Here is a 22,473-nt window from a genome sequence, read left to right on the forward strand (position 1 = left end):
TGTAGTAATTTTTTCGAAAGCCACAATTATCAAGAGCTACTCTTTCATAAATAATTAGAATATTGGATTCATGTAATTCGCGAATCTAATATTAACATGCGAGTGACTACAGTCGATCATCTTGTATATGCGGATTCAACCGACCACGGATCGAAAATATTCCAAAAATAAATAAATAAATAAATTTCAGAAAGTTTTATAAAGCAAATCTTGAATTTGCTTATATTTTAAATATTCTATGTATTTTTCTTTCAGGTAATTAAGCGAAAACAATCTTTAAGTTTTGAAAGAAATAAAATGTTACGTCCAAGCTAACCTGTACTACACCTATTATGATTGCGTGTATACTAAACATTAAACTTTTTCTTGTCGTTATTACCTAAACTACACAGTATAACAACTATTTACATAGCATTTACATCATGTTAAGTATTATAAACCAGTGTTTCTCAACCTTTTTCTCATCGCCGACCGGTAAAATTATGGATAGTTTTGCGTCGACCAGTAAGTATATGTGACTATGAATTATGCTTATTTATTACGTTTATATAGGAGTATCTAGAGTTACTGTATATGTTAAGTACAATAACTATAGTTACGTAACAAAGTACGTACAGTAACTAGATTACTATTTAAAATGTCACCCGTAATCAACTGTGCTAGTGTCAGTACAGTCAGATATTTTTCTGCGAATCGGCAGTTGGAAAACTGTTATAAATAATCTAGATATGAATTAAAGTATATGGGAGAATGTGCCTACGTTATATGCGAATACTGCGCCATTTTATATAAGGGACTCGAGCATCTGCGGATTTTTGGTATTTACGAAGATCCTGGGGATCAATCCTCGAAGAATACAGAGCTTCGCGAAGCCCGGGGCGTATTTGAATTAAGGGTCTCCCGCGTATAGTGTTGACTTCAGACAGTTTTCTTCAAGGGAGGATTGTTTGGAGTCTCCTGCTGGTGGGGTCCCCGGGCCCCTTTTTGCCCGGGGAAAAACGCGCTACTCAAATTAAAACATTCACGAATTTCATAAATTCAATATGATAAAATATTGGATCATTTGTTTTGAAATTTAATAAAGACCATCCTATAAATTATCATATTTAAATTATAAAGTTAATTACATTTATAAGAATATAAATATATTAAAACCTGAGAAGAAATGAAAGCAGACGACTCTTCTTCCAGAAATTTCTCTCGAAATACATTTTTCAATCATTTAAATTCCTTTTAATTTGAATAATTTACCTAAAAGTGCATTAATAGAAGAAATATAATTATAAGTAGAAAAATTATAAATTAATTTTTTTTTAAAAAATGGCAATAAAAACGAATAAATAAAATTCTCCGCTTACCTTCCCGCCATATTTATCAATGACGTCACTAATCTGTCTTATCGTCTGCTTTTTCAGAAAAAAAAAGAGAAACAAAATTTACCGATTTTCTGGTAATTTATCAAATAAATACAAAAACCAATACCGATTGGACGACGTCTGGTTTGATTCTTTTTCCGGTAGATGCATCATTATTACTTCTTACGAATTAATATCGCTTCATTTATTTTCTTACCGAAAAAAGTAATAATAATAATAAAAGTAAGGGGGGAAAAACTTCAGATAAAATTTTATGTAATAGAAAATTCTAGAAAATCCAACTTAAAAATATCAAAGCGGAAATAGTTTTGTCGTCTGCTTTACAATTTACTTTCCGGCTTGGTGACGTCATTAGGCGATGGGAGAATTTGGGATTTTCAAAAATCTCATCTTTAAGTAAAGAAAAAAAAAAACAAAGAAAAAAGGTAATTTAAATAATGTTACGAACGAATTTATTACATTTAATATCTTTCTTTAGTTATAATGAATGTGTTATTACAGTTCGGATTTATTGATTTTTGTGGATTTTTTTTTTTTCTGTTAGGCCTAAATTGTATCTTCCTTCGAAGACGTCATTTTTGTAATTGTCAAAGTTATTATCTCGAAATTTTGACAAATATATTGGAAGTTTGAAGCTTTTTTTTCTGTCGAAAACATCACAGAATTTTCAAATTTAGAAAGGTAATATTGATAAATTAAGCGCTTATAAATTTTCATTAAATTCATATCATTATTATTCTTTAAAAAAAGAAAGAAATTCCACTTTTAAAATATCTTTTCCGTGGCTAATAAAAACACAAAAGAAAAAATACTTTTAAAAAAGTAAATGCACTATAGCCCAAAAGTCAGTTAACCATTGTAAAACTTTAGATAGTTAACTGATTTTTGGACCACTTTGTATTTTGAATAACGCGGGAATTTAATCTTTAGACTATATTTTTGTGTTATTCAAATATAGTAAAACCTCGATTTAACGTATTATTCGGGCGAGGAGGTATCCATGAAAGCCAAAAGTACAGTACGTCAGACTATATAATAAAGTAAGTTTTACGAATTTAAAGTTTTGTAAAAGAAAATTGATAAATCAGTTGGTTTATCCGCTTTTATTTAGGCTATGTAAATACGTTTGTGTGATTAAAGTTAAGTACGTATGAGAAGTTTAATTCCACGGTAAAGTTTTCTATGTGTATTATTGATTACGTACTCGCCGTAGTTCTGAGACTGTAATAAACGTATATACGATCTAAATCGAAGTAAATAAATAAACAAACATTTTACGGAAAATATACTTTAATTTTGTTTAAGTAAACAAAAAAAAATAATGCTCATAAAAGAAATAATGCTCATGAAAGAAATAATGCTCAATGGTGGTTAGATTTGAAAAAGAAATTAATAACCTGTTAATTTAATTACTCATAAAAAGCATTTTATAGTTAACGTAGTGTTAATTTTCACGTAAGAAGTACGAATCAGAAAGTCTGTTCGTTAAATCGAGGTTTACTATACTTGATTATTTACAAATTTGGAAGAAATTCTCGATACAATATCATGGCACACTTTCACAATTTGCTGATTTTCTTGCAAATAATAAGATTGCTTAATGTCGGGTCGTCTTATATATTAAATTAGTTAACAAATTTAAAAACAGGCCCTGTCACGTGGCTCAATTTGACTGGGGCTTCACATTTGTCTGGGCCTTAGTAACATTGTGAGAAATTATTCATTTTATTATATTTTTTGTACGGTAAACTTGTAGTGTTTTGCTTTTAATACACCGGAGGTCTTAGAAAGGGAAGCGGCTTCTTATGATTTAAAGAAGAAAGATTCAACCGAATGGTCCCATTGACCTATCGTGGGGTTAATAGGACTATTCGGTTGAGCCTTTCTTCTACAGAGACCTCAAAACATTTATAATTTTATTTCAAATTAGCAATTCTATTGCATTTTTTGTGTGTATTAAGAAAAATCATTTTTATTTTTTGTCATATTTTATTATTTAAAAACTATAATACAATTTTTAAATAACATTTTCATTTTTTTTAAATATATTGTACTCATTCAAAAAAGTCATTCAAATTCAAAAGGCTCTGGCCTCTTTTGATCTCTGGAAGACTCTACTTGTAAATGCTTAAACTTCTTTAAGCCTTGTTCCTTTACTAAAATCAAATTTCATATATATAAAAAAATACATTAATAAAGTTATAAACGTTTAAATATATCATATAAAAGATTTTATATCAAAAAATTTATCTAATATATTAAAAGAACAGCTTAACAAAATAAATATTTTTCTTTCAAAATAATGCATCTAATCTCTATAAATGTAATGCTTTACTTATATAATTCACAGAAAAATAAATTTGTCTCCATAAAATATGTTATTGTAGGCTTTATTACGATCAAATATACATTATCCATTTAATTTGAAATTTAAATATAACGAAAAATTCGTTTTAAATATAGATTTATTTATTCGTATTTATTACATATGATATTTATTTCTTTTAACATTAAAATTTCTTATAAATTTATTTTTATTTAGTTAATACATACGACATATAAAATCCTTAAAATAAATTTTTCTCACAAATTTCTTGAACAAAAATAAAGTTTTATATTTTTTTCCGATTTGATATATAGCCTATGTATATTAATTTTATTCTCCGTAAGAAGGACATGAAATAAAACTTTTCTATTTAAATTATTTTCTATAATGTCTATAATTTAAAAAATAATAAATCTACACATTTAAAATTATTATTTATTTATTAAATATTACGTTTATTTTATTGAAAAAAATAAAAAAAACTTCTTGTCTTTTATATGTTTTATCCTGTTATGAAAGGAATGTTATTTTGAGTTTAAACCAAAATAATTCATCATAAAAATGCTTTTATCTACTCAACAACCCATTTGTCTTCTAAAGTATGGCACAATCAATGGTCAACTCTTCATTTTTGGAATGGAAGTTTTATAATTTGCTACAAAAAAAGTTGCTTTTTAAAAAAATGTTATGATATTTTTCTTATGATCATTTAAAGATATGAAATGTTCGTTTCAAGTGACACAATTTTACTTTTTTTTCTTGTTGATTTTAATTGTTTTAGTCATCAGTAATGTCTACAAAATCACAATTTTAAAAGGAGAAAATTCCTTTACGACTTTAATACGATTATTAAAAAGACTTTTTCAACTAGACCACATAAATTACAATTTTAGTAGAAGGACCTTAGTAGAAGTAAAAAAATTATCATAAAGTACTTAATTATATTTTAGAAATTTTTAAAAATTTAAACTCAAAAAATAAATCAAATAAAGTACTGAAATATATTTGCTTTACAAAAAAATCCTTTTTATAATTAGAATTTATAATTAGGTTATTTTTATTAATTTAAAGAATAGTAAATTATTTCTTCTTCAATTATTCTAATTTCATGAAATGGTTGGAAAAATTGTATTGTATTTTTTAAATTATTGATTATCATTTCATACACTAAAATAAATAAAATGCATAAATTTAATTTCTACGAAAGGATTATACGTGTTTTTGAAACTGGTGAATGACTTTCTCTCGTTTTTAACCGATGGATTTTCAATTTGATATCATTTTTATACAGAAACAAACCATGTTTAATAAGAGACTTCATCATGTTTTCAAAGGACTTTTGAAGTGCAGCGTGGCTGAAATTAAATTTATAATAAAATAAACTTGCAATTTTTAGATTATGTCACTCGACAAGAAAATGGGAAAAAAGCTAAATCAGGAATGTATTGATTGAAAAATAGAAGTTTCATTTAATAAGTAAACATTGTACACAATAAAAACTTATATAATTACTTTCTTTCAGAGATTTTTTTAAAATGAATTGCTTTATTTCTTGACTATAGAAACACGTTGAAAGATTTTAATCATCAGAAAACTTGGATAATAACTCAACCAGTGTTATTAACTAGAAGTTTATAAAAAAGATATTTCTTTCACCTCAGTAATCCTGTCCCACTAAAGTTTGATAACTACAATTAACTTCTACAGGTAATTATATTTTCTGCTAATGCATTGAAGGGAAAAAATCTTTTTAGAAATGCGTGACATTTTTGTCCACTTTACTTCGAAGCAGATATTTTTCTATGCTCAAAACATTACTATTTCTATTATTGGGATTAAAACCTCCAAGGAATATAAAACCATTACTGTCGCTCTCTTTTTTAAAGATAATTATGCTCTCACTTTATCTAGATCCATTTTTAAAATTAAGACGAAAAAATTCGTAGTTAATTTTAACTAAGTTATAAAAATCATTATCAGAATAGGATGATAATAATACAAAATGAAAGAAAAGGATATCAATTCCAGCATGATTTTTAAAATTTAATCCGTTTAATTTGCGTCAATGTAAAGTTAAAAATGATCAAGAACGAATTCCCTCATATTTAAAGAAATTCCAAGTTTGATAAACATCTCAACTATTGATGCGATCAAGAGGGCGAGTGAGGTTGTAACGCGCCGTGCTTGATATATCTAAACACATTTTTCTTCCAAAACATGGATATCGAATTTTATTTTGATATATGTCCACAAAAAAATCAAAAGAACTACTAAGTTAGAATTTAATAAATACGTTTTTCTTAAGCCACGACATTGCCAAAAACGAAAAAAAAATCTCAAAAACTGTGGTCACAGTAACGTTACGTGTATTCCCTTTAGAATTCCTCAGATATGTCACTGACGTCATGAATCTCTTCTAGTTCAATGATATCTTTATAAAAGCAAACGTAAAAATATTCTCAAATATCTTTTAAGGAGAATAAAATTGAAAAACTCGCACATCCCCTTTCTCTTCAAAATGGGATTTGATAAATTGAAATTTTCCATTAAAAACCGAAAAAAAAAAAACATTCTTAATGTGCCACCCTATGTTCAATTCACGCCTTTACCCGCTATTAATTGCGTATTAACACAAATGCTATTCTTGCGCATTAAAATTCATAATTTGTTGAGGATGCGAGAAGGAATTTAATCGTATGGGTGAAGAGGGAGGAAAATGGCTGGATCACGTGATTTCTCACTTTTCCAGTTTCGAAAAAAAACTATTTTTTTTTTCTCTTGGGAAGTTTTGAACTCATGAAAGTATAAATTCAGTTGTTTTCGAACTCATCAAATCAGGACTCGAGAGATTACAAACATTTTATATATATATATAAGGTTTTAGAAAAGACCTCACAAATAAGAAATACTAGTTCAATTTACTAATAAACTTTTTATTGGTTTTTTCTGTATTTTTAAGCTCTAAATATTTGTTATAACTTCTTAAAAATGTAATTAATATTGTGTATATTATTTGCTTTTAAATTTGAATTTTTTTTGATATTTTAAATATAGTACTAAAATGCATTTATAGAACTCTATTTACTATAGACGTGGCAGTTTTATAGAGGAAAATATGTAATTGAAAGTTTAAAATTTTCTGAAAGATTTTAAAGTGTCAATACACCGAAGTTCAGAAATCCACTTTGAAAAACGTTAATAGAAAATATTTGCTTGACTATATTTTCCTGTAGATGTCAAGACCGGTTGATGGAGTGGAGTCAAAGGTAATTAATAATAGAGGAATATTGCCTAATTTTTTATTCCTAACTTATAGTTCACTCTAAGATGTTAGGATAAAAAAAATGTTAAATGCTATTTTAAGTTGTGATTTTCTTGATAAATAAGATTATAGATTTATTAGGAAACGTCTTTATCCTTTTAACGCCAGTCTACACAAAGCAAACAATGAAGGAAGGCTACACAACTGGTGATGATAAACAATTTAATGTCGCAAAAGTTAAGCGGCATTAATTAAATATTAGGTATGTTTTTTTTAATAAAAACAATAAATATCCGTTTATTAATATTATACAAAAAATAAAATAAAATTAAAGTATTGACCAATTCAATATGAGAGAAATTCCTGCTAAGATATGAAAACACATTTATGATCGAGATATTTTCTGTATAAATGTCAAAGAAATATTCAGAGAATCTAACCAGGAATGTTCCAAAACAAAAATATATTACCAAACTTCAATAACAGTTTGTATCGTTGTTGTACTTTATCCATGTTCGTTAATTACCAACTCATTCACTAATGATCTCGTTACAATGCTAAAACAATTCTTTGAGACGTATCATAAATATTCGACATAATAAAAAAATTTATAATCATAAGAATAATACGGGCCCACGTTCACCACATAGGAGCCCTGCAGTTAAGTTGTTCTTTCTTGATTTATTACGCTTCCAATTACACGTCTGAACACAGGACGAACCATGTTATCAGCAAACCTACAGTTGCTTATTTATCTTTTTTACCTCTTATATATCTCTTGCATCATTAATCTTCTTCATCAAGGTTTTTTTCTAATGAAAGAATTGAACAAATCATGAGGTAAAATTCAACGTTTATTTGTACATTTCCAATTAAATTAAACCACAGTTGAATTAATTAATTGAGTAATAAAGACGCTATTACTGGAATAGTGAATGCTGTTATCGTTAACGATCGATACAATTAAGGTGCATAGGGCCCATTAACTAACAATTATCAATAATGACTATGGTCAAAAAGTAGATCTAAACGAGTAAAATCGGAATTTTTTTTTTATTATTAATTAAATTTAAAGCTCCGTCGTCTACATGATCACGATCTACGGCTTTAAAAAACGGCGGAACTTCTAATATAATTTGGATACAAAGTTAGATAAAAGGCCCATTCAAATATTAAAATTCGGCGGAAAAAAACAACATTTTTTTCTTCACTTAGAACAAAAGGCAAAGAGCAAAAGTTGAATAATTTTAAAGAATGAAGTTCTTTTTAGTTTCATTAAGAATGTTTTAATATAGTTAAGTTAACATTTTTTTTTAAGGTGAAAGACCATACCTACACTCAATTGTGTTAAAAGTTATTTAATTGACTTGTGCTTGCAGATCGAAGAAGGGTTCCCGCTGACGTCATTAATGGAAGGATACGATTGGAGGTCGTTTCCACGTGATCCGATGGTCCCGCAAATGGCCGGGCGGTCCATTCGCCCCCGCCAATACATCCTTGTATTAGACTGGGAGTGGGAAGAGACGGATGTGCTGTGGCGGGAAAACACTCGTGCTTGTTAGACGAGTGACATCGTTTTGTTCGAGGTAAGTCCCTCGTCTAGACTGTTTACGCTTTAAAATTCCAAAAAGAATCCTCCAATCATATAATATAAACAACACTGATCATTTATTAATTGTTAAGCTTATTATTATTATATTTTTTTAAACGCAAAGTTTAAAATAATTAAATTATCATTAACAGAAACAGAAACATTTAGACGATCGTATCTTCTTAGTCTCTTCATAAGAATGAATAGCTAATTATTCATTGATCTCATTAATTCTATTTCTTTTTATCCTCCTGGATGAATTATGTATAATCCATATTAATTAGACAGATCCGGACGAGACAGCAATTTTTTATGGAAATGCTAGATTATCATTTAGCATAGCATATACATATTATCTAATCGATAACTTGCCACATTATAGTTATTAACTTCGGGATCCATTTGATAATTGAATAATGAACGGTTTAGTGAAGATTGTACTTCTGTTTAGCAATTAATAAAACTGTTAATGGATTGTTTGTTCAGAGAAGATGACAACCAGAAATTAGAAACAATAACGATTTTAACTGCTGAAAACAACCGCTATCCATTAGACAATAGACTAAAATAAAATGTCACTCGATTTTAATTTTATATAATAAGGCGGACGTATAAACGTTACCAAATGTAACGTTAACGTGTACAGAAACGTTAAAAATATTAAAGGTCTGATGCATATTCATAAATTCGTCCTCTTTTTGAATTTTTATTGATTTAATGCATCAACAAACCCGCTACAAGAAATGTTGACAGTTTTTTGAAGTTTAAGTCTATAAGCTCTACTTGAAAAGGTGTCAGTCAAAATTTCTGGTTTCGGTCTCAAAATTCATGAAAGTATCAAGAAACCTGTCCGATTTTGACATACGTACCGCGTTATCGCACGTACTATTTTGAAATTATTATTACATATTTTTACGCGAGAGTAATCTAAGCGTGTGTATAATCTTTGAAAGCGTCGGCAGAATCTCATTGATATTTCATAAAATTTGTGAAATTATTCAGTTAGCAAAACATACCCATAGGGTGATTGCTGTAATTGAAAGTATCAGCATCTTATTCAATTTAGACAAGAGTCGATTAGATTATCCTTTGATATCTGTTATGTAGCCAGATAATTAAAGAAAAGATCATCTTTAGTTAACGCTTTCTCTCCAATTTATATAACGCAAATAGCAAAAATAAAGCCATGATAATTTTATAGATTTATCATTCTCCTATTCTAATTAAAATAATTATTTTTCATGTGATAATATTAAGAGGTGTCATTACTCTTTAATACAAAATTGAGAAAAAAAAATATTCATAAAATTACATTTTTTAAAAGCCTTTTTAATCTTCTCCCGCTTGTAATTAAGCCATTTTAATTAAAATAAAACTAAATTTAATATTAGCGTTATTTTTTTATTGTATTAAATTAATATTTAATTAATAAGAAAGTACTGTTGTGTTCATTAGAATCACGTTTTTAGTTAACCAAGTTATGTTTCGGGAGTAATGACGACTAAATAAAATGGAATTTGATAGCTCGAATTTTTGAATATGTCAGAAACAAATTGTTTTTTTTAAAATCTAAAACTCGTTACAAGCATAAATTGATAAGAAAATTCTCTATCCGAGTATAAAATTTTTTCCTTTTTACCTTTTGACTTAACTCTTTTTTTATTTTAAAGAAATCGCGATGCATTTATTATAAACTTAAACCTAAATAAAGTTTATACTACATAAATATACATATTAAAGGATGTTCTTTTTACATTTTTATTCTAAGCAAAATTCACGTAACAGAAAAAGTATTTGAAGTTTTGTACTGTTTACTCATTTAACAATTTTTATATCCATAAACTTATTATAAATAGCGAAATTTTATATAAATTGAATTTTCTCTCTTTTTAAATTTCATAAAAGAAGATTTTTATAGATTTAAAATAGATATAAATCTTCTGTATCTAGATAAAACTCCGGTGAGGTCATTCTATCGAAATAACAAGATTCAGTTTAAATCTGAAGAAAATCACAAAGTCTGTCGATTGGTGTATTTCTTTTTTCTTCTTTATGTTCCTATTTGTATCCCTTTCTCCTTTTAGAATGTTTTAGAGATGTATAGCAGCAAAGCAGTAAAAATCGAGGTTAGAGATAGGTTGACAAAAATCTTTAATGTTTTATTTTTCTGCCAAGAAACGGTGTTTGCAACTGACAGATGTAATTACAAAGAACTGCAGACATCCGCTTTAGTCCTCCAAGTGAATGCTGCTCTATCAGACAAGATATTCTCAATTTTTTAAACTTAGTATTTAGAGTAGGAGGCGTGAAAGAGAGAAGAAAATAAATTAATTTGCGAGATATTTTAAAATAAGCAAGAAAAATAAATATATAAATCTTTAAACAGTTTATTTATTCATAACGTTAAGATGTTATTTGATGTTGCTTCAGTAATTAGAGTCCTTTAGGAATTTTTACTTCGAGCAATTTAAACAGTTTATATTATTCCACCTAAGCAATTCTATCTTTAGAAAGTCTCACCTTTATGAAAACGTTTTAATATAACACGAAAGCCAACAAAATAATTCATTATTAGGAATTATATAGGGGCAATAATTAATAAATCTAAATTTTGTGTTTTATTTTTTAATCAGAAATTCTATCTTCTCAATCAATCAATATTCGTATACGCGAGAAGCTTACTATAATAAATGAGATTGGTGAAGTGTTTATACCTTTTTTCCTTCCCTTGTCTCTTCGATAGTTAGGGATCTTGAATAATAAAACTTTTAAATGTTCTGTTAAGCGAAGCGCTCCGTGCTCCTCTGCATTCAAATTTATAACTTTGAAAGAATAGAGGGTCAATGAGTTAAAAAAAAGGTGAAACGGAGGAGTGAGCATGTTGCCAGGTAGATTTTGGAAAAGATAAGAAAGGTTGTAAGGGACAGCGGAGCACGACTGAAGGAGTAAAAGAAAGAAAAGAAAAGAAAAAACTCACCGGGTAGAAAGTGAAAGAGAATTCATACATCAATCGAAATTTCGGGACGAGCTGAAGTAATTGTGTCGCTTACAAGGACGAAACGTCTTATTTGGCCCTTAAAATGAATAGCAGAGAACGATGTACTTGTATGTAGCAAGAAAAAAGTATACAATTTATCAATAATAAATTTTCAAAATGCGGAACGAAATATTTCATATTTGAAGCAATGATTTCGTTACCTTATTTGATTTATTTTTGCAACAAAATTAATGACTAATATGTCTTAAGAATTTGAGAACCGAAATTCTAGTCTTTAACATTTATTCACTGCAATTAAATGATTCGAAATTTATACAGAATAATTAACCACTTAATAGTGAAGTTCATAAAGTGAGTGAAATATAAGGCACAAAAATTGCAATTATTATGTCATGTTTTATGATAAATATTAAGTAAATAGAAATCAGTTCAGGGAAAAAACAAGTATAAACACAATTAAATTTTAAACACTACATCTTCTAACTCGATAAAGCATTTATATACTTCAATATTTAATTTTAATAAATTTATAGCATATAATTAAATGCTTAAACAAGTCAGCAAGACCTCAAAACGCATACTGTATAGGGAAGCGATTAAGGTTCTATTGTTATCAGTATCGTCCCATTAATTGTATTAATAACAATAGCAGTAAACCTTACAGTAAGGAGGTAGGAGTAATTGCGCATTTAATAGCTTCTCAAATCGATACATAAAAGTAATTCCATCTTTAAATATTCCTATAGGAACAAGCTAAAGAGATAACAATACCATTTTTTTAGTTATTTTTTTGTTAAGAGCAATAATATCTCTTGTTACCAACCTCCCGTCTCCTACTCATTGATCAAACTTTCAACACCAGCAGCAGCAGAGGGAACTAATTACCTACTTCAATTCTGAATTGTTTTAATAACTTGAAGGGTTCTCTATATCCGTTTAGGTTTATCGTTACACGCAATAGGATCAATTTATTCTGTCACCGTGCATTCTACTTATTAGAAATTAAATTAATGAACTCTGTTAACGGTTTTAACACTTCCTGGCCGTGTTTGAGATTATCAGAAATGGAACATTTCCTATTTCGGGTTGGAAAATTTCTATTACTTTCTTCTCTTTGATGTTTATTCCCCTTCGGGCTTTATATAAATCTGTTAAAAATAGAATTAATATTATAGAAAGTTACCACCACGTGACGACATTCACAAATCTCCTCAGTTTACATGCGAATGAAAGGTATTAAAATATAGAAGCAAGATGTTTTGCTTCTCTTATGATAAATAGAGATGTATAAGAGCTATTGTATCGTTACTTTATGTTTTATTTATCTTCTAAATCATTCCGGTAAGTGAATGGAGATTTAAGAGTTCTGCGAAAGGTAACGTTGTTTAGAATTTATCTATATTCAGATGCAATAAATAATTGAATGAAATTCCCCAGAGACATATTTCAACGCGAAGTTATGGTCGTTTTACACGATCGAATAAAATAATCCCTTTTTTGCGACTATTGTTTACATTGTTTCCGGTTGCACAACTAAAATGTCCTCATAAATTTCACTGTTTAAACTGACACCATATGAAAAACGTTATGAGATTACAACAAACTGTCCGCCTTCTTACTTTATTTTTAAGTTTAAAATGAAGAAATAACGATTCTATTTATTATGTTTTCCAGAATTACATTAGAGATCCATCATGTGTACAACTAATGGTGCGGTCACGTGTTCACCTAGTACTATCTTTTGGGTGTTGGCAATTGCTTTGACTTTTAGTTCCTCTGCGGCTAGAACAAGAGAAGGTGAAAGAGAATTTAAGGTAATTTTTTTTTCCTCGCTTTTTTATAATAATTTATGTTTAATATACAAGTTTACACATCAGAGCACATTCCAAATTTTAAATTATAAAACATTGTTGTTATACTTTAGAGAAAACTACCGTAACAGTTAGGCAACCGTGACAATACATTTTTTCTATTACGTGCTTCAGATTTGTGATGCAGTTTAACGAGTACCCGGGTTTTTCTTTAAAAAAAATGTATTCTCGCTTTCTACTTTTGTTACGACTAAAGAGTGCCAGCTGTTTGAATTTGTAAGAAGGATAGTTTTCGTAAATCTTATTTTTCCGCCTTCTGAGCTTGTCATATTGAGTACTAGTGCATCTGTTTTGTAGTCAATAACTGTAGACGTTCTGTTGCATGTTCGGAATAATGAAAACGAATACGAATTTAATTGCCGACTTTCGAATTTAGATAAATAATTGATAATATCGACTATTAAAATGTAATCAGCAAAAACTGCGTAGGACATTTACCAAACAAACTACACGTTAATCAGTCCCAGATGAGTAATTTGAATCTTACATGCTCGTGCAGTTTGTTTTGAAACTATTATAAGATATTCTCTGAGCAATACAGATGCTATTTATAAATTTAAAGACGAATCGCCATAAACGTGCACAAAAGACAATGAATAATATTTGTGAAAAAGAGAAATTAAATTATTCCGACCACACTCGAAATTGGAATTACCATCACGAATCGGTTGAGAAATGTTGGCAAAACAATCAAGAGAAAGATCATTTTACATTCTTGTAAACGGCATGACTTTTTCGTGCGACTTTTACACGAAATATTTCTGTTGGCCGAACATATTATCGTGACAGATTTATATTACGAATCATTAATTGTCCTCGTGTGGGAATTATACGAGTAATTATCGTAATTAATTGTCGTTAACAAGGATAATAAGGACCAGAGTGAGTTTTGAAAGAGTAGAAATTATTATAAATTGATTAATCATTAAATAGATAAGCTAAAGACACGTAATATGATATTTTGATGGGTTTGTCTCTGTATTTATTAAATTTCTAGCTATTTAGCGATAACAACACATTAAAACACGCACTCTCGAGTCGCTTTCCTTTAATAATTTGCCTTCTTTACAAAATTCCCATAAAGGTTAACGTTGTCTCTTCGTATGGTATTAATTAATAACTCATCAGATCTTTAAAAATTCAATTACTTTAAGCTTTTTTAAAAACGTCTCTCTTATTTTTTCTTTAAGATTTTATTAAACATCCCATATTTACCTCGTATTGCAGATTTAATTTCATGAAAAATTCAATAGTTAGTTTTAGCTCTGATAATCAAAGTTTAATGAGTTTAAATTTTTAAGCAATTTAATTTTTCTCTAATATAGAATCCTTTACAAAATTTTGGGATAACCGTTTGTATCGTTTTAAATTTTTCTTGTTGAAAATATATTATGCATTCTCATTTTCTTAAAACGTTTTTCTTCAGATCCCACAGCTGTTGAACTCTCTTCTTTAGCAAAAATTGTCAGAACTCCATGTTCTTCTTTCTTTCTGCTTATCTTTATAAGAATATTAAGCAATATCAAATTAATTAATGCACTTTTCTGACAGATATTTTTCATTTCTTATATATTCTAGGTTAAAAAAAATATATACATATATATAAATGGGGAATATCGTGCTTCTGACAATCGCTGCGAGTGTGTGGGCTAAATTTGGAGAATCCGTGCTTCTCGCGTGGACAACTGTAAGTGGCCGGCTCATGCGTCAGAAAACCTTCCAATTTATTCGTGTACGCACCAGACGGAGAAACAAAAAATATCGTATATCCACGAGCACTCCAATAAATAAATAGAATTGAAACAACACTTTGAAATGTTTTCCCGATGAAAACGAATAATAATAATAAGTTTCAATAAAAATGATAAAATGAAAATNTATTCTAGGTTAAAAAAAATATATACATATATAATTTTCTTGATTTGTATTGTATTGTTACAAGATATCGAACAGATATTTCTATTGCAGATACAAACTTCATATTATTTTTCTTCCGCTGGACCGCTGGAAATTGCAGTAGATATTTTTCATATATTTTTATGTAGTATAAGGAAAATTTATGTTTTCTTTCTAGCTTTCTTTTTGTTTTTCGCTTACATTTTTCTTTCGAACAATACGGAAAAAAATTGAAAACTATTTCTTTTGTAAATAGGGAACATTATATGATTGCAGGGCCATCCCTAGAAGGTCTATGTAATTCAATCTATGAGGGACATTTTATTATAATCATATACAAATATAATAAAGTTAATAAAAAACAAATTCTTAAGATGTCAATTTTTCAGATAGATTTACAGTTCTGTAGTACAACTAATAGGACATCGTCATTTTTTACGTATTATGTGTCAAGAAAAGAAACTTGTTTTAATAAAGAGACGCATTAAATAACTCCGGACCATTAAAATATCATTATTATCCATGAAAAATATTACATAAGGTTTATATAAAGTTCCGAGTCCAGTTGTTCTCACTTTATAAGGAGATAGACCTGATTATAAGTTTTGTAAGTTATCAGGCCTGTCCTTTACAAAATGCCTATAGGATTTATGTAAAAGATATTGCTAAGTCACTACATTATTTACGAACTTTTTAATTCTAGAAAGAAAATATAATATTCATTTATAAACCCGGGCGAAGACAAATTTCGTTTGAAGTTTTTCTATTTTTAATAATGAAAAACTTATGATTTTTGTACAGATGCATTTTTTCAACTGGTTAGAATTATAATTTGTTTTAAAATCGCCATTGTATAGTTTAATGATCAGAAATTTTTTCCTTCTTCTTGGATGTCTGACAAAGAAAAGAACAAGCTGCGGAAAAATTTATGTTTCAGTTAAGTGAATGGAACGAAAGAAGCCTTTTGATGAATATTATTCTTGATAAGATGAATGAAGTTTGTTCCTTTTGTGAGACACGTGAGAGTTAAAGATGCTTTTCAATTGTTGTCAAAAAAAGAAAAAGTTTGTTCTTTTTTTCTATTATCTTCATCTACGAATTGTGTAAATCTTTATTAACGACTTTCTGAATTTTAAGCAGCTATCACGTGATGGATATTAAACCTTATGCTCTAATTTACTTTAAGAGCCACTTCCCATTCCTGCCATGATAATGATTTATTATCCCTTTTTCTAACATTGTTTTTTCTCTTTTAGACTCGATAACTTCCATACAAATACATTGCGTTGAGGGAATTAAAAATTGGAAGGAATGAAATTATATATATTTAGAAATGCAATTTTTTTCTAAGTTATTAAATTATCGAAAGAATAAACGCGATACAACAAAGAAAAATTGTTAATTATGTTATAAAGTTTGTAATCTTCTATCGAAACAAGAATGAACTCTTCTTTATAAAGAAACGCTAGGGATTATCGAGCAATTTAGAATTAACAAAAGGATTAAAAGCGAATTCTTGTTTGTCCCTATTCTCTAAAGATAGTTTAATTGTCTTTTATAAATTGAAGTTAATAAAATAAAGAGATGATAAAAGGCAATCGAAGTTTCAAATATAGCAAAAGCTCTTAATTTACGTCAACCATTTTAAGAGGATTTAATATATTACGAATTTTTATACGAAATGGATGGATATTGATCACGTGTACGGTTTCCATTCGTACAAAAGTAGCTTTAAAACCGGTATTTTTCTATTTTCCTATTAAAATACTTTAACTTTCCTAGTATCAATAAAACTGGGGATCACGTCGCTGCCGGGTTTCTAACATAAAAACGACGATCGTCAGTCACAGTTTTTATGGTATTATCTGCTGTAATACAACATAAATTCAATATTTGCTCCGTAGTATTCACTCTATTCACTACCCGACCAACTCTAAACGATCGTTTCTACAGTTTTTGTGTGTAGTTCGGGATCTGTGATTCCGTGAATGAACTTTTTACGATGCATAATTCGCGCATTACTCCATCGACTGGAATCCGGCAGAGTCGTGTGTGATGCGCATGATGAGCTTTCACTATTCGTACATTTTCAATTGTTGATTAAACTAGCGAGTGACATTGTGTAGTTTGTCGAGTAAGATTTACACGAATTTATATTATGTAATTAACGGAACACATTAACAGTACCGAACGAGATGCGTAAATAATGCAGCTCGCTTCCCGAATACACTTTAATTTCGAAATAACATCTGCGCTGCAGCAACCGAAGATATGTAAACTGGAACTATTACAAACATTAATTAACCCCATTCAGAATACTTTGGTAATGTTTCGAATACTCTATTGATGTTTCGAGAGACCGTCAATTTGTACTGTCCAACGTATAATCTCGGATATCAGGAAATTTCATATCCTACTTTAATTACATTTGTAAGATTGTTTAGGTAATGACAGTTACACTTAAACGCGTTTTAACAAAGAAAAATCAAGCAGAAAGACTAAACTTCTTCGTTAAAGCGCACACTTTTTTCATTTAAGCTAGGATTTCACGGAGTGTTGGATATAATTGGTAGAAATTAAGTATAAATACGTGTTCTTTTCGGAAAATCTTATCAATTGTTACCTCTCGTTAAAGTCCAAAAACGTGATTTCGCTGTATTCCAGTTTTAAACGAACACAGCAAAACTTTTACTGCATAGATAAAGTTTTCCATTTTGGCTTTTACGATACTTTAACACAAAATGAAACTCGTTTTACGATCCATTTCGTCCACTTCTGTATAATTCTCAATTTAAAAATAAAAAAAAATTTAAACCAAAATTACATAAGTGAGCGCTCTAAATACGAAAACATCGAGAAAGAAAACACAATTTAAAGTAAATAAGAGCAAAAGTGCCACTCGTCTGCAGTGTAAATTAATTAAATAACAACTGTATAAGGAACGGTTTTGTTTTAATAAAATTCTATCCATTAAAAAATCGATACGAGGTTGCAAAAGTAAAGCGTTAACAGAAGCTGTTTTCTCGTACGTTTGTCACTTCTCATAAATGCTAACTCAAACTATATATAGACTATATATATACATACATATATATATATTTTCGTATAAAAAGGATTGTAGCAGTTGAGTGCAAAGTTCTCTGTGTATTTTTGACGCGATAAAAAGGAGCTGCGAGGGTATCGATCATAAATTCCCAGATGTTAGCCAAAGCACCGAACAAAATAAAATATTCGATCGATACCGAAAAAGCGAGTATAAACTTTTCTTTTTTAAAGAAAAACTTCACTTCGATCCCAAACGACAAAAGCCAAACGCGGAACCCCGAAATTAGAATATTAACATCGATACAGACAGACAAACTGCGATATCTTCAACTTTTTTTTTATATCTGTAAAATTGATTTTCGTATCCAGCAGAGGAGCGCCGTTTCATCATCTGTCGTAGATTTTTTTTATATTTTGGTAAAGAAGGATAACTTTATCAATTATCTTTATTACCCGTGTTATTCCTGCGTATAACTGGAGTTTGTTTTTCAGATATCAACAGAAACACACCAGGCAAAATGATAATTAATGGTTTATCGAGTAAAGAATATTTTAAGGTTGCGAAATAAACAACGTCTTCGGAACATTAATTTTTATTAAATCAATCATAATAATTAAAACGTAAAGGGTGGAGTGTGTTAATTAATGACGTTCCACTTCTCTATTCTACTCTTGGGATGATATTCATCCATTACGGTTACTTTTATCGCGATAATTATTCACCTCAATCTTCATTAAAAGTTTATACCCTCTCTTCTACATTTCTCTTCAATTTTAGGACCTTCCTCTGTGCGAACGTAACACAGTCTGCGGTTACGTGCAACTCAACAGAAGAGGGGTGAGTAGTATCGAGCTCTGTCGCTGTCCCGATGAAAGTTGCCCCCTCATCTGGGATCTAATGGACGGAAGGACAATAGCGCACGGTAACGATCAATATAAGGTAAGCACGGATTATAATTTGGCAAAACATTCGGCATAAGATCAACACTAGGTGTTTTCCTTCACTCGATTGATTAACTCTTCGAGTGCTCGATTAATCCATATTTCAATAAGATTACTCCTTAACGCCAGCGAATGGCAGAAATATAAGTGATTGAAGTGCAGCAACGCTTCATGGGGTTAGAATAATCGCTTTATTTTCATTCGAATCCGTAACTAGGAACTAACGCGATTATCTTCGTTAGAGAAGTACTGACCGCGAAAGTGCAAAATATTTCGCAGCTCACTCCAGGAAGATTTCTATAAAATTTTCCTTCTTTTAATTGATTTGTTTTTTCTTACTCCACTCTCGTTCACCGTTAATCAAATTGAATTTTTTATACAATACTTCGTCAGATGCTAACGAAAAGTACGTTTTATGAGATATAAAGAATTGGACACGATTCTTTACTCCCGTTTTAATGTCACAATGGAAAAAACACTAACAATCGTCGTTACTTTTAACAAATTGTGTGCAGAATTTTCTTCGTATTAATTCCTGAAAATTAAAAATTGTGCCGGATACCGTCATACGGGTGTTTCATTTTCGTTGTTTTTGACAACTTTAAAACAATCGTTTTTCTCTTTTAGTATTGCAGTAGTTCGCCTCAACTGGAATTATGTAACACACACGATACAGTTTACAGTTCGTACGTAGAAATGTCAGCTTTGACCGGACAGACTCTAATCAGCAACATCTACGTGCACTGCGTGTGCCCGCCTACTTACCTGTTCACTCCCAACAACACAGTCTTCCATCAGTACCAAAACGGAATTATGGCCATCAGGACGAGTTATCTCTGCAAGCCGGTAAGTCCGAATTACTCACTTCCATCTCTGCGGTTAACGAAGCTAAAATTTACTTAACATTGCAGCCTCCCCTATGCGGCCTGGGCGACACGTGCATGGCCATCACGGAAACTTACAGTGACGAGAACAGTTTCGTCACGCGCAAATGTGCTTGCCCACTCGGATATTTTTGTCCCAATGACATACGTTTATCTTGGCAGAGAGAAGTAATGGATAAGGGCGTGTTCTATAAGATGCAGTGTCTGTAACAGTGAACGTTTCAAATCCCCCCATCGACGTGACTGTAGAATAAAACTGGGATTCTTGTTTATCCAATTTACAGGCAACCACAGGTGAATGTTTATTCCAAAAGCACCTTACGTTTCCCTGGAAGAGTTGCGTTTATTATTATTAATATTATTAAAAGAAAATCCGATAAACATTTGTTTTTCAAGCCAAATTAACCATGTATTTTGTTTAGCCAAAATTCACCAGAAAATAAAAACATTAAAAAATATTCATTTGATTTTACTGTCGACAGAAATTTCTTTTTGCTATTCATTATATTTATGTAAACAAAGAGAAAAACCAATAGAAAAATATTACTTCTAATGTATTGTTTTTTCTTAATCGTGTTTAAATTTAATTATATTGTTATTTTAAACTTTTAGAAATTTCCAAGTTCAAACAGTACTGTTTCACAAAATCTGTCACACATGTTGATATATCGGGTTGTTTTTTTCTTTTACTCTTTCCGCCCTGTGGTTACTAAGAGGGCCTGTCTTTTGCAAGCCCATTATGGGTACAACCAGGCCCACAATGGGGCGGCCGGGTGGTGAGGGACGGGGCCCGACATATCCGGACGGAACAACCCCCGAAAAATTCCTGGGGATTATTCGACCCGACCGGTTTCGATCCCGGGTCCCCCAGAGCGGTAGGCTGTCACCTTGGCCGCTCGGCCATCCGGACGTCAAATATATCGGGTGGTTATAAAACAAGTATCCCTCTTTGGAGGTGTCGGTACCTTGAAGGAATAACCCAATGAAACCAAAATTGGTACACCTACTATTTAAGAAGGGAAAAGAAGAATGGAACAAGGGAAAAAATTGGTTAAAAATTGCCGATACAGGGCGCTGTAAAGTTTGAATATAATGTGTAATATAAGAAGAAAGAATTAAGTTGTAAAAACTGACGGCATACCGGTACTTATTGAAAAATGTTATGACATTGACGATCCAGTTCAGGTTCCATAATATTGTGGAATCTGAACTGGATCGTCAACGTCGTGCGACAGCGTAACCGCATTAACTGACATTTTCCAATACCGGTATGCCATCAGTTTTTGTACCTTAATTCTTTCTTGTATTACGCATTATGTTCAAACTTTACAGCGCCTTCTATCGGCAATTTTTCCCTTGTTCCATTTGCTTTCCCCTTCTTAAATACTATGTGTACCAAGTTTAGTTTCATTTGAGTTATTTCTTCAAGCTACGAACAGCTCCAAATAGATATACAGTCGACCCCCTATAACACGGTAGGTATATTAATATTCCGTTTTTTATGAAATTGATGTTTTAGGAGACCTTGCCAATCACAGCCCGATACGTGTGAAGTTTACGGACTACGGCTGTTTGAAAGGTTTTCTTCCATAAAATTAATCGATTCTAGACTAATTCCACTCAACATTTCCAAAACACGTATAATTTTTTGGGAATAATCGGTATAAACTATGCTATAAACAAAAAATTGTAGGATTACTTACCGAGTGTGCACCGTTCGACGTCGCCATTGCTTAAGCTTGTTTTCGTCGCGGAGCGGCGCACCAAACGTGCCGGAGCGATTTCTGATAAGTTATTTTTCTGCGAAAACTTCGTTGAACTTTGGAGACACCATTAATATAAATAATTTTTATGGCCGTTGAATAAGAAATGTTTCTTTCACAAGAAACGTATAAAATTAGTGCTGTATTAGACTTTCGGTACCTAATTTATATACTGTACAGACGATAGTAAACTCAACTTACTCGCCTAAACTCTCCGTAGCGTGGCGCTGGACGGCGGAAAGTATATATATAATTATAATAAAGTTACAATAAATTAAGTTAATATAAAATTATATATACAGTACCTAATTTATATATAATTTGTATATAATACTGTACAGACGATAGTAAAATCAATTTACCCGCCTAAACTTTCCGTAGCGTGGCGCTCGCCGTCATATAGGAATCCGAACTATAGGAACCCGTGTTATGGGGGGTCGACTGTACTTGTTTTATAACCATCTTCCTGATGAACCTGTTGAGTCATCATTACTTACGCGATACCTGTAGATACTACAG

General features: G+C 30.3%; 1 protein-coding gene across 2 annotated transcripts; it reads left to right on the forward strand.

Moving 5' to 3' along the window:
* The first annotated feature begins 1,705 nt into the window (after positions 1-1,705).
* Positions 1,706-20,635, forward strand: LOC111623746. 2 transcript variants are annotated; one of them, XM_023366444.1, is made up of 8 exons: positions 1,706-1,801; positions 1,921-2,057; positions 6,793-6,968; positions 8,344-8,550; positions 13,228-13,367; positions 19,144-19,305; positions 19,935-20,153; positions 20,219-20,635. In XM_023366444.1, exons 5-8 carry the CDS (start codon positions 13,248-13,250, stop codon positions 20,399-20,401), a joined length of 684 nt encoding a protein of 227 aa, XP_023222212.1. In that variant the 5' UTR covers positions 1,706-1,801; positions 1,921-2,057; positions 6,793-6,968; positions 8,344-8,550; positions 13,228-13,247; the 3' UTR covers positions 20,402-20,635. The 2 variants fall into 2 exon arrangements, with proteins under 2 accessions (XP_023222212.1, XP_023222211.1); XM_023366443.1 differs by lacking the exon at positions 6,793-6,968.
* The last annotated feature ends 1,838 nt before the right edge of the window (positions 20,636-22,473 follow it).

Source organism: Centruroides sculpturatus, unplaced genomic scaffold (assembly GCF_000671375.1).
Source record: "Centruroides sculpturatus isolate CEXI.00-Female unplaced genomic scaffold, Cexi_2.0 scaffold372, whole genome shotgun sequence".
NCBI classification, from domain to species: domain Eukaryota; kingdom Metazoa; phylum Arthropoda; class Arachnida; order Scorpiones; family Buthidae; genus Centruroides; species Centruroides sculpturatus.